The 13,909-nt window shown below is 37.7% G+C and overlaps 1 protein-coding gene across 2 annotated transcripts; it reads left to right on the top strand.

Moving 5' to 3' along the window:
• Positions 1–2,535: 2,535 nt before the first annotated feature.
• Dimt1 (DIM1 rRNA methyltransferase and ribosome maturation factor) lies at positions 2,536–13,909 on the top strand. 2 transcript variants are annotated; one of them, XM_047555131.1, is made up of 12 exons: positions 2,536–2,731; positions 3,081–3,154; positions 3,681–3,767; positions 5,981–6,042; positions 6,122–6,215; positions 6,299–6,348; positions 7,590–7,713; positions 7,850–7,942; positions 9,138–9,202; positions 10,253–10,316; positions 12,145–12,251; positions 13,405–13,909. In XM_047555131.1, the coding sequence occupies exons 1-12, from the start codon at positions 2,653–2,655 to the stop codon at positions 13,445–13,447; spliced, it is 942 nt and encodes a 313-aa protein (XP_047411087.1). In that variant the 5' UTR covers positions 2,536–2,652; the 3' UTR covers positions 13,448–13,909. The 2 variants fall into 2 exon arrangements, with proteins under 2 accessions (XP_047411087.1, XP_047411088.1); XM_047555132.1 differs by lacking the exon at positions 2,536–2,731 and adding an exon at positions 2,738–2,855.

Raw genomic sequence — 13,909 nt, 5'->3', positions numbered from 1 at the left:
GTAGTTGAGTAAGTAACAGGAAGTTAGAAGAGTTTTTTGTATCCAAAAGTCTTGGAAATACACACCATTATGTTAATAGATGTGAATTCTATATAGTGTTTTCACTTTCTACAATATCTTTTAGTATCTGTTTTGGTTTTTGTGGGGTTTTTTTTGCGATATTCAAGTATTACTTGAATAGTTAAAAATAATAAATACAATTTTTTCTAGTTTGGAAAGAGAAACATAAAAATAGCAAGAATAAAGTGAAATGGTATTTTTTCATATTGTGCTGGTGAAAGTGAAAATTGATTCAATTGTTTTTGAAATTAATGTCAAGATATATATCCAAAGACTAAAATGTTCATATAGTTTGACTAGATAATCTCATTCTTAGAACTCTATACTAAGGGATATAGAAATATTTTTCATGAATGCAATAAAATGTATATGACACAATTTTTTACATGACAAATGGATAGGAATGATTTAATAGTAAACACATGCATTCACAAGATGAAATCTTCTGCAGTAGCTGTGAATATTGATTATCCAGAGTATGTAAAATTACTTGAAAAAGTGGTTTTGTTTGTTTATACAAACCTAAAGGCTTGTACATGCCAGGCACTTACTCTACCAGTGAGCTACACTTACAGTCACAAGTGCTTTCTATGTTATTGTATTTATGAAAAAAAACTATGAATAGCATGACTTCAAGTATGTAAAACCATGCATTATTAAAACAAAAAAGTTCTGTTATTCCAGCATAATAAAATTATATATAACATTTTCACCTTTTTTCTACTTCCTGTATTTTTCAGGATTTTTACAAGTTAAGTTTTGGTTTGGTTCTGTCATTTTGTTTTCAATGTAGCTGTCCTATCCTTATGTCCCAGGAAACTCATAGAAGTGGAAAAAATAAAATTAGTTTTACTTACTGTATGTCATTGATTGTTAATTTGGATGTAGCCTTCCCCCCACCCTTCCTCAGTGGTAGGGATCCAACCCAGACTTCGGCAGGGTAGGCAAGTGTTCTACAACTGAGTTACACCTCCAACCCAGACATAGTTTATTTTAAAATTCATGTCAAAGATTTAATCTTTTAACTTAATATTTTTGTGTCCTCTGGATATTATTTTAGATTGTCATTAAAAAGTAAAATTGATTTAAATTGTAGTTAGAATGACTGAGTTAGTACCTTCTTGCTAACCTATTAACCAATGAAGGCAATGGACTAGGAGGATGTCAACACAGAGCTGGAAATAGAAACCAATGGAGTCCACAGGAGTTGGCCTGGTGTCTTATTTTGATAGAGTAACCGGGTTCCACCTGATTTCAGACACTTTGGGCAAATACCTCTATTCTTTATGAGACTCTATTTCCTCAAATGTAAAATAAGGTAATTATACTCGCCCTATTGACTTCATATGGTTTCATTGAAAATAGCCGGGCGTGGTGGCGCATGCCCATAATGCCAGCGGCTCAGGAGGCTGAGGCAGGAGGATCTCAAGTTCAAGGCCAGTCTCAGCAATTTAACGAGGCCCAAAGCAACTCAGCGAGACTCTGTCTCTAAATAAAATATTAAAAGGGGACAGGGGATGTGGTTTAGTGGTTAAGTGCCCCTGGGTTCAATCCCTGCTACCAAAAAAATAAATAGAAAATAAAAATTATGTGGAAATCACTTTGAAAAACACAAACTGCAATATAATAAAAAAAGGGGAATGCACACAATTGCTCAACAAAAAGTCTCCTTTAGTAATGACAGGAAGAGACTTTTTTTTAATATATGGAGTGCACACTGAAAATTTTAAAACTGAAAGCCATTACATTGGAAGGTCAAACAGACACAGATCTATTCATGGAGGTTACAGTCGGGTTGACTGTCCTATTACAACATCCAATATATAACTATTACCACATTTACAAAGTTTTTGAGCTTTTGGTTGCTTTGAGAGCAGCTTCTAATATATAAGCGTGAATTTCGAGCAGTGTCCTATACGCAGCTGGAGCTCAAAAAGTGTATAGGAAATGAATGATGAAGCACAAAAGGGAAGTAAAGGAATCAGAAGCCCTAGTAGAACTACAGGCTAATTCCATTTTTGGAGTTCCTTTCTATGCAGCAAGCAGAGGAGAAACGCAATCCCGCAAAGGAGCAAGCTCCTTTTCCCCAAATCCTGGATTTTCCACCCCGCAATCTGCAGGGAAATAGGAAAGAGACACGTGAAAGAAAACTTGTCTGCATGTCAGCGATCCCAGAACCTGGCCTAATAGAGGAGGCTTACTCACATCAAATAACTTAAACCTTACGCTTAGAGTACCACACAGCTTCTCCGCCAGCTCCTTGTGGATGGCGACGAGGAACCCCACCCAACTCTAAGCCTGCCAATCAAAACTGTCAGACTCGGTGGCACGGTGCCTTCTGGGACCCGTCGCCCCCGAGGCCAGGCTTTCTTCCAGCTGCTGACTACAATTTCCGGCGGCCCCTGGGCTCCACGCTCTGCTCCCTTCTGGGGGAGGAGCCCAGAGCGTACGGGGGCGGGGCGCGGGCCTCGCCCCTCCCTCACGTTGTGCGGGCTGGTGACTGGCAGCGGCTTTCACGTGCCGCGGGAACTCCAGCTTTCACGCTTTGGTACTCCTTGATTTGGTGGGCCTGGGGGCTTCCTTTCTACAGAGATGCCGAAGGTGAAGTCGCGGGCCAGCGGCCGCCGCCGCGAACGACAAGAACAGCTCCGGGAGCTAAAGAGTGCCGGAGGTGTGGACAGCGGGGAGGAAACTGGGTTCCGGTTCGGTTTTCCGGCGGGATCAGCCCAGGCGCGGAACGAGGCCCAAACCCGGGCAAACGGCTGGTCGCCACCTGTGCTCCCGCTAGCGCGGAGGTCAGAGGCTCCCGGAGCGCGAGCCAAGAGCCCAGCGCGTCGCCTCAGTCAAGGGCCGCGGGGGGGATGGACTTAAAGCAGTATGTCAGTCCCGACTGGGGGTGGGACGTTCGGTGTCCTCCTTGGAACAGAAATCTAAACCCCAACTCATCCTGCTTTCTTCTCTAGGACGGCCTGATAGCTAATCTTGGTTGGGAAATTAAGCCTGTTTCGTTTTTTTTACAGGACTCATGTTCAACAAGGGGATTGGGCAGCACATTTTGAAAAATCCTCTCATTGTTAACAGCATTATTGAAAAGGTGGGTGTGGTAGAGGAAAGGGAGAGACTTATTGTTTTCTTAATTTTATTCTTACCATCCTTAAGTGGAGAGAGGATATAAAATAGATGCCTGGCAAATATTTGTTGAAGGAATTTTTTAAATGGTCTAGGATTCACAGACTGGGTCAGAATTGAGAAATATTGTTTCAACTATGCCATGATTCTTGGTCAAGTTCATCATATACAGCCCTTTCCCATTTTAACTTGTTGATAACAGAGTTGGTAACAGGAGGCTATCATTTCCAAAAGTAGAAAGCAGAAAGACAATATGGAAAGAACTGCTATTCCTGCTTTTCTGACTCCTAAAGATTAGAGTATTCCTGTGATTAGGAGAGGACTTAGCTTTTCATTTGCACCTAATGTATTAATTTTGTGAACCACACTTATAAAGAAATCTCATAAAAATTAAGTCAGAGTAAGATCTCTTAATACTTACAAAGATATTCAAGTATAAGCCATGTATTCAGATGTGCTAAAGGAGCTAAAGTGGTTGTGCTTGCTTTTAGGCTGCCTTAAGACCAACTGATGTGGTGCTGGAAGTTGGACCTGGAACTGGCAACATGACTGTAAAGTTGTTAGAAAAGGCAAAAAAGGTAAAAATGGGATTTAATATTTTGGTATCACAAATGACTGTAGCAAGCTCAGCTGGTATACAAATGTAAATCTGTCTTAATTGCTGTTCTTTTAATAGTGCTTGATCCCTTACTAGGAATTTTATCTTATAAAGTATGAGATATATTAGGAACACTGACATATTAGCTGGGCATGGTGGTACACTCCCATAATCCCAGCAATTTAGGGAGACTGAGGCACTAGGACCACAAATTCAAGGCCAGCCTAAGCAAATTAGTGAGACCCTATCTCAAAATAAAGGGCTGGGGGAAGTGGTTCAGTGGTTAAGTGCCCTGTGGGATGCCATTCTTATTTAGCAGAATTAGACTAGGTTGAGCCCTGTAACACGGAGACTTGTCTTCTAGGAACTGTCTGGAGGCAAGTGGCACTGCGTGGGAGTGGTTCCCTGTCTCCTTCTGGAATTATCCCTTAGGAGGATTCCCTGACTCCACCCTATCTTGTCTATCATAGGAGAAGCTCCTCCTAGACCTTGCCCCCTTTACCTGTGTGTCTATAAATAAAAGACAGTTGAGCTACTCCAGGGTCGAATGTTGTAAAGAGGCCAGATCTGGTATGGACAGACCCATCACACCCCCTCTCTCATAAAAAGAGTATTGACTCTCATGCGTTTATTGAGTAGATAAGTTTTTGGGGTAATAGATAGAAAAACCGCCAACATCCTTCTCTGGCAGTCAACTCTTTCCTCCTCCATGCTGGACATGGCAGAGAGGATCTGACAGTGCCCCTTAACCACTTCAAAAAAAAAAAAAAAAAGAAGGAAAAAAAAGAAAACTGACACATTAGGTATTTTGATGGGGAATTTAATATAGGGAACTGATTATGGTTGTTAGAGAACTAAAAGAACAAAATGGGAACGCTAAACCCAAAAATAATTACAAAGAGCAGTTAACCATGTTTAGGCCTAGAGAAACAAAGCAAAGAAATTGGAATTATTGGAGAAGACCTGCAAAGCTAAAGTTCAGGCTGCTGAGATTGAGTTATCACCTGGTCAGTCATAGTCCATCTTTGTGTTTTGACTGATCCACCTTCCAGTTAAATGGAATCATTGTTGGGTCCTCAGTGGAAGCAAGCAACACATTTTAAAGGCCTTATCTGAAGAGAGTTTGATGAGGGGCTGGAGTTGTGGCCTAGAGGTAGAGTGCTTGCCTAGCATGTGTGAGACACTGGGTTTGATTCTTAGCATCACATATAAATAAAAACTAAAAGTCCATCAACAACTAAAAAAATATTTAATAAAAAAATAGAGTTTGATGAAAAGGACTCTGAGATGTATGGGAATGGGGTTCAAGGAATCAATAAGCATTAATGAAATGCTGAGGACTAGCCACAGCAGGAAGCAGTTACCATCAAAAGGCCGGTTAAAGGTGAGAGTCCAAGGAGAGAGTGATTTATTGGAGAGAGGTCACAGCAGAATATAGCTCCTACTGAAACTTCTGCAAGGCATGGAATAGGCATTAGGAAATAAATACCCAATCTCTCCATTATAGGTGACCCATATTGGTGCTTTTATTTATTTATTTTTCGGTGCTGGGGATAAAACCCAGAATCTCTGCGTACTAGGCGAATGCTCCACCACTGAGCCACACTCCAGCTGCTGCCTTTCACTGCTAATCCCAATTAGAAGCCAAAGGGTAAGAGAGCTGGACAGCATTATTTATATGGCACAGCAGAGGCAGAGAATGGATCTGGGAACCAGAGATAAGCAGCACATGTTCTAAGCTGTAGACATGGTCTTGTTGGAAGTCAATTAAACCTTAGCAGATATTGCAGTAAAATCACAAATAGAGATGTGTGTGCTATCCATTGTCACTTGAGAAGTTATTTATGCCACATGTTCTGGATCTCAGTAGATGAAAAGAGGTAATAATATACTAGTAGTTTTGTAAGCTCTGATCTAAAAACACTAAATACACATATTGTATATTTTTATCAACTGCTTAGTTACAAAGCATAGAGACAGAGCCAACAGAACAATTCTGTTGATTACTTTGGGAGAACTCTCACATAATCTTACCTACTTTTCTGGGCGGTGCTTTTTGTTCATTTGAAGTGGTAGAATGTAATTGAAAGAATGTGGTTAGAAATTGGAAGAAAGTTAAAATCATGTAAGAGTTACTGGTTGGATAATAAGATACTTCATAATGAAACTAATGAAAATTTTTTGTTAATTTAGGTAATTGCCTGTGAACTTGACCCAAGGCTAGTAGCAGAACTTCACAAAAGAGTTCAGGGCACGTGAGTATACACAATAGAATTAAAGTGCATTTCGGTCTCATGAAACAACATTCTTCTAAATTTATTTTCATATTATTAGACCTCTGGCCAGCAAACTTCAAGTTATGGTGGGCGATGTGTTAAAAACGGACTTGCCATTCTTTGATACTTGTGTGGCAAATTTACCTTATCAGGTATGTCCTCAAGTTGTCAGAAACATCTTACTAAGTGTTTCTCTGAGTGTCTTTCCTGAGACTAACTAGTAATTCTCTTACAGATCTCTTCTCCTTTTGTCTTCAAGCTACTGCTGCACCGACCTTTTTTCAGGTTTGTGACAAAAAAACAGTTACTGCCAAATTTTAGAAAGATGGACAGTTTAGGCCAGGAACACAAGACAGTTGAAAATAAAAGTCCAGTAAATTGAAAAACTACTGGAGAATTTTTATAGGAAATATTGATTTGTATGGAGGCCTTTCTCTTTTTCAGTTGCCCAGAGTTATTTGGTAGAGGGTGGCAGGGAGTGGTATGCCTTTCTCTATTTTCTAATCCTCTGCCATTAACCAAGAGCATACTATTTTATTACATTTTGTCTTGATAATTGCAGTGGCTTCCTAACTGGTTTCTAGTAGAGTCTATCCAGTGGCTTTCAAATTGCAAGTCAAATACCCCCTAATGGTTATAAAATAAATTCAATGAGACATGACCATCTTCCTTTCTTTTTAACATGGAATAGAATATATCAGAAGGCCTTGTATATGGTCCAGGTGATATAGTTTCATGAAACTTTGGTTTGAGGTATATAAACAGATATACATACAGATATTTTTGCCAAGGCAAATATATTTCTTAGTGTGACTCACTGACAAAAAAATTAGAAGTTGAAGTGCAGCTTTGAAAATGATTTTCTTAGCCTCCCAAAGTTTGCCTGTTGCTTGAAGAAAAATCCACATTGTTTAAATTGTTAAAACTAGGGGAACACAATGTCACAACCTGCCTTTCCAGCCTGAACTCTTTCTTAAAAGAGTGTTAGTTGCCACACAAATATAATTCTGCTAAGTCAATTTTGTGTATTTATGTGTAATACTGAGAATTGAACCCTGGGTGCTTTACTACTGAACTATATACCCAGGCCTTATTATTTTTTAAGACAGGGTCTCAATAAGTTGCCAAGGCTGGCCTGAACTTGAGATCCCTTGCTTTAGCCTCCTGAGTAGATCGGATTATAAGCGTGCATCACTGTGCCCAACAACAGTCAGTTTTGTTTATTATTTTTGTATAAAGGATTATGGACTGGTACAGGCCTGAAATACCTGTTCATCTGATGATTGAGGGCAAGCCATCCTCCTTGAGGTTAGGGGTATAACCCTTATAAACATAACAAAGCCAGTAATCTTCATTTTGTGGTAACAAAACTAAGGCTGAAAGTTTTCTACCTTCTAACCAGCTGAACTGATCATCATTAACTACTGATACTGCTTTGCTATTTCCTTGCCCCCAAAATTCATTGTAGTCAGAGTACATTTATAGTTGAAAGTGATGATTTCCTTATTCCTTTGTTTTCTTTTCAGATGTGCTATACTTATGTTTCAAAGAGAATTTGCTCTCCGACTGGTTGCAAAACCCGGGGATAAATTATACTGCAGACTATCAATTAATACACAGCTATTAGCACGTGTGGACCATCTAATGAAAGTAAGTATATTTTATTACTGAAATAGGCTAGTGTAACTCATCTTTGAGCATCTAGCTCTACATTCTATGAGGATAGCATCTTTGATTACTAACTAAAAGTTGCTTTTGAGAGGACTAAATGTTTTATGATTAACAGGTTGGAAAGAATAACTTCAGACCACCACCCAAGGTGGAATCCAGTGTTGTAAGGATAGAACCCAAGAATCCACCACCACCTATCAATTTTCAGGTGAGGTTGAAATTCTTAGTCATTCACTAAACAAAAGAACTCCAACTTGAAAAATGTATGTCTATAGTAGCAGAAAAAATGCTAACGTAAATGGACAGGAAAATGTGAATTATGACAACTGTGTGATGATGGAGTACATAGTATAAGTTGATGATAGGAAGACAACAAACATGGAATGTTTGTAAAAGACAAAACAAATACAGTAAAATTACATTTCATTCTTAGCTCTGAAAATCTTGTCTATTTGAGTAACTTATAAACAACATAAAATGAAAATAGTTTCGAGTAATATGGGCAACAGTATGTAATGAAAATTCTTTTATTTATGATTTTAAAAAAAATTTAGACCACTTGATGTCAGATCTTACTAGTCACATTAGAGAATATAATTGTCTAATGAACTCATTGTAAATGGTTTGTCTATAACTCCTTTAAGGTTTGGATGCATTGCACAGTCTGTATCCTAAATCATATCTGCTTCAAATCTCCTTTTTTTTTTTTTTTTGGTAATGGGGAACTAACCTAGGGGTGCTTTATCACTGAAGTACATCCCTAATCCTTTTTATTTTTATTTTTTTTAATTTGAGATGAGGTGTCACTAAATTGATGACCGTCTGATCTCAATCTTGTGACCCTCCTTCCTCAGACTCCTGAGTTGCTAGGATTGCAGGTGTGTGCCACTGAACCTAGCTGAATCTTATTTTTGAATGCAGTACAATTCTTTGTTCAAGTATGGATTTCGTGTATGCACAATACTGGGGATTGAACCCAGGGTTGCTCTACCATTGAGCTATATCCTCACCCCTTTATATTTTTTGATTCAGGGTCTTGCTAAGTTGCCGAGGCTAGCCTTGAACTTGCAGTCCTCCTCCTTCAGAGTCCCTAGTCCTTGTGGAGCCAGGTGTGGTGATGTGTGCTTGTAATCCTAGCAACTCAGGAAGTTGAAGTGTGAGGATCACAAGTCCAAGACCAACCTAGTCACATGTAGGACTGTTACATTTTTTTCCTCAATTAAAAAATAAAATATATTCAACGAAGTGCACAAAAATGCAAAAATCAAGAATACATCTCACTTTAGCATACCTTTTTCATCACTCAAGGTTTCTTCCAGTTTTATACGTCAAAAAAAACACCACCTAGCAGGCAGTGGCAAGGAATTTGGTGTTTTAAAGAAAATATCCATTTTCTGTTTCAGGAATGGGATGGCCTAGTAAGGATCACGTTTGTAAGGAAAAACAAGACACTGTCTGCTGCATTTAAGTAAGTATATTAACTAATTTCTAATATATGAAGGGCCAGTGCTCCAGACACCAACCTAGACTCTGATAATTTTCCTGAACAGTCAGCCTGAAACATAGATTATTCACATCCAGATACTTTTAACTGTGTTCTTTAGGAGGCAGAAGACTATCATGAAAATTCCTAGAGTTGGAGTCAGATCAGGGTTATGGCAAAATGGGGGGAAAAAATCTGACCACCTATCTGCCTAGCTTTTTTTTTTTTCTTTGCTGGAAAAATGTAACAAGCTGGGTACAATGACTCTTGTGTAATCCCAGTTACTCGGGTGGCTGAGGCCATATTATAAGTTGGAGATCAGCCTGGGCAAAGCAAGACCTTGTCTCAAAATTTAAAAGAATAAAAAAGGGTTGGGGATATAGCTTAGTGGTAGAGGGACCCTCGGGAGTCCATTCCAATATCAAAAAAAGAGAAAAGGTGGTAAAGGTGGTAATGATGGACCCCTTTGACACTTCGGGAGGATTTGTGCTATTTTATTAATTCAGAAAAATGGAATACAACTTGAGGTCTAAAGGTAAAAGAGAAGTGGGAGTCAGCTTTATAGGGTTTAGAGATTTAAAAATGCATTGTACAGCCAGGCATAGTGGTGGATGCCTGTAATCTCAGCGAGTTGCAAGGCTGAGGCAGAAGGCTCACAAGTTTGAGGCCAGCCTCAACAACTTAGCAGACCCTGTCTCAAAATGAAAAATAAAAGGGCTGGGGATGTGGCTCAGTGATAAAGCACCTCTGGGTACAATCTTTAGTCCCCAGAACAAGCAAACAAAAAAAAAAAACCCACATTGTGTAGAATTTGATTGTATCTTGTCCATTTAAAAAAAAAATTTAAGAGATGTTTATCAGGCCTGTACTTTTAAAATACAGTTAATATTTGCATCATAAAAATTTAAATATTCAGTATCTTTTTAAAATTCCTTAATTTCAGCAAATAGAACATAGATTTAATCTTACCTAAACAGAAATTATGTATAAAACCTGATTTGGAAGTAATATTGATACCACATCTTTATACTATAGATCAAGTGCAGTACAACAGCTGTTAGAAAAAAACTACCGAATTCACTGTTCAGTCCATAATATTGTAAGTAGAAATTGTTTCTATTTGTTTTAAAGTATCCTACTTTTTGATCATTATGAGATTTATTTTGTACATATTGGTGATCCTTAGAAAATAATATATGATGTATGACCACTTTAATTTTCACTTGAATTCTTACTGGTCAGTACTGCTTTGTATTTTATGGAATAGATCAATTACTCTACCCTGTCCTTTCTAACTACTAACATTTGTTTTTAACTATGATAAGAATTACATATTGTGGCCCATGCCTGTAATCCCAAGAGCTCTGGAGGCTGAGGCAGAAGGATTACAAGTTCAAAGCCAGCCTCAGCAATTTAGCGAGGCCCTAGGCAATTCAGTAAGACCTCTAAATAAAATACAAAAAAAAAGACTGGGGTGTGGGGCTGGGGCTCAGTGGTAGAGCACTTGCCTTGCCCCTCTGAGGCGCTAGGTTCGATCCTTAGCACTACATAAAAATAAACAAGTGAAACAAGGACATCCTGTCCCTACCCAACTACAAAAACAAATTTAAAAACTAAAAAAATAGGGCTGGGATGTGCTTCAGTGGTTAAGCATCCCTGGGTTCAATACTGGGTACCAAAAAAATAAAATTAAAGTGGGGATGTGACTCAGTGATAAAGCACCTCTAGTTTCAATCCCCTGTACCAAAAAAAAAGAAAAATCAAGATTTAGCCCAGTTATAATTTTCTCAATGCTGTAGATGTGTAACTTGCTTATCTTAAAATAATTATGTACAAATTATTTACAATTTGTTATCCTCTGAATTGTGATCATCCCATTTGGTGCTCATATAGCAATCACAGATTTATTTTTGGTACTGGGGCTTAAACCCAGGGGTGCTTGACAACTGAAACCATATCCTTGCCCTTTTTATATTTTGAGACAGAGATTTGCTAAACTGTTTAGGGCCTCACTTAATTTGAGGCTGGCCTCGAAACTGCAATTCTACCCAGCCCCTAGGTGTGCAATTACAAATTTACTGTTTTCTTTGTAGCTATTTTTAATATCCAGAAATTGAAATAATTACAGTATAGGCTATAAAGCAGAATTTTTTGTTGTGAACCTCATACCTCTTAACATGTTCACAAGTTCCCTTAAAACAAGAGTCAGGGCTGCCCTCTTCACCTGGAGGTAGCCCCCACCCCTTTTTCCTGATATAAAGTGTGCAGTGTGCTTACATGCATATATTCATGTATGAAGATATGATGTTTGCCTTTAGGTCTTTCAGTTTAATTAAAGCAGACAGATAAAGGAATCTTAGTTACTATGGCTCAGATCCTCTATGGTTTAATGCACCATAATGTCTCCATTCTCTCTCTATTATGGGTATATCATTAAACATCAGCTTACATAAATTATTAAACTGGATTAAGAACAATCTTTTGAGTAGATGATGTGAATCAAGCATGAAACATTTAATATTCTAAATGATCAGAGGTCATCTCACAAAAATTAGCTGGTTAGGTAAAATTGTGGCAAGAAAATGTGAGAATTTTGAAAGGAGTAACAGTTGCTTTAAATATAATTTCTAGCTTTATTTATGGAATCTGAAATTATTAACCATTTCACAATTTTAAAGATGAGAAGGGTAGTATACATGAAACCCATTCAAGGTATTCTGTGTCAGGTAGTAAAAAAAAATCAGCTGCTTAATTAGAGATCCATGTCTTATCCTGTCAAGCTTTCCAAGCTCTCATAAACAGATGTATTAAAGCAGACTGTTTTAAGACTTACTGAATTAGGAGGGGGGGAAAAAAAAAAAAAAAAAGAACCAAGGGAACTTCATTAAAGATACGTTGTTCATTTATTCTGAATCTTATTTTGATAGATAATACCAGAAGATTTCAGCATAGCAGATAAAATACAGCAAATCCTAACCAGCACAGGTTTTAGTGACAAACGGGCCCGTTCCATGGACATAGATGACTTTATCAGGTAATTACAGTTTTATTTGCCTGTGTTTACCTTTTACTGTGGTACCTTTAGAGTAGAGATTTAAAGGCTTTTAAGTGGTATAAGGTGCTACCTGGGAGAGTTATTGCATAGCACTTCCATGGTATGGAATAGTATTTGGTGTAAGAAGATGGAGGCTAGTTAGCTGCAGCAGAATGAACTGTTTTGTTTTGTTTTAATGAACAGTAGTAAAGAACAGTCCCAGCCAGAAGATTGCCTCTATGTTAATATGTGTTGTAGGTGTGTGTGTTCTTCCCTCCTGCCCCACTCGCCAACTCTCATGCATGGTCTGTCTTCAAAGCCCATAATGTAGAAAAATCATAACACATGTAACTGGATCTTTATTGGGAATAGCTATCATTAAGTAGATCTTACCAAGCATGAAATGTCAATTATAAACTAGTTATCCTTTTAGTATTTTTTTTTTTAAGTTGTCGATGGAATATTAATTTTTACTTATTTATATGTGATGCTGAGAATCAAACCCAGTGCCTCACACATGCTAGCCAAGTGCTCTACCACTGAGCTACAACCCCAGCCCTAGTATTAGCTGTCTTATAGCCTGAAGGAAGTTTATACATCTTGAGTAAGAGTGTCAAAATTACCCGGGCAATTAGGACTGAAATTTGCTTTTCTTTGAACTAAAGCAAATAAATCCCATGAAAATAAGGCTTCAATTAATTACCTAGGTAAAATAACCTGTACTCATTGTTTTTACTCATTAACACTAGTAATTTTTAGAAGTTCTTGGCTATTTAGCCAGTTCACTTTTAAAGCATCAAAGCTTTAGAGGATGAATAAAAAAAATTAGCATAGATTGTTATAAATCATTGTTTCAACTTCTCAGGCCTGAGAGAACAAACAAACAAAAAAAAAACTAAAATGATTTGTCAGGTTTAATAAAATTTAAGACAAGTATGCTATTAACAAAAAAGAGGTACCAACATGACATGGTTTTAACCGTTATAACTTATAAATTCTGTTGCAGAATAAGGGTTTTTTAATAATGTTAGGAGTTGAATGGGTGCGTTAAGTAGGCTGACATCTGCATGTTATTATTAGAGTTGTGGTACAAACCTGTACACTATTACAGTGTCACAAATTAGCTTTTTAATATTGCATTTTGTTTTTTTAGATTGCTACATGGATTCAATGCAGAAGGTATCCATTTTTCCTAGCTATTTGGAAAATAATTTTGTCACAATCAAGAAAAAATGAATTACGTATTTCTAATATTTGAGAAGATAAATTCGCTTTTCCTCCACGGGAACATTTATTTGCTCGACTATTTCTGATTTAATATTAATCTGTACTGTTTGTTATTTTGTATTTTTAGGGTGGTCAGTTTTAAGTACCCAGGGCTTTTTGGTTTGTTTTGAATATATTACATATGGCAGGGTTCAGTCTGTACACTGTAATCTTCCAAGTTCAAGAGCCGCAGATACGCACAACTTTAAACTTATTTCTAACAGTTTGTTGTACAAAGATGTTTCTCTTCTACTTACTGTGTTATATACTGTAAGGCCCTCTTTAGGCCATCAGCTCTGTCCCTCAAGTTAAAGTGTGCTCAACTAGTCACATATTCCCTATACCATTTCTTACTCATATGTGCAATAAAATAGTTGTTTCTTAAAGTGTTA

This window comes from Sciurus carolinensis, chromosome 6 (genome assembly GCF_902686445.1).
Source record: "Sciurus carolinensis chromosome 6, mSciCar1.2, whole genome shotgun sequence".
In the NCBI taxonomy this organism is placed as follows: Eukaryota; Metazoa; Chordata; class Mammalia; order Rodentia; family Sciuridae; genus Sciurus; species Sciurus carolinensis.
The sequence above is the reverse complement of the archived record's forward strand: the minus strand, read 5'-3'. Positions and strand labels throughout refer to the sequence as shown.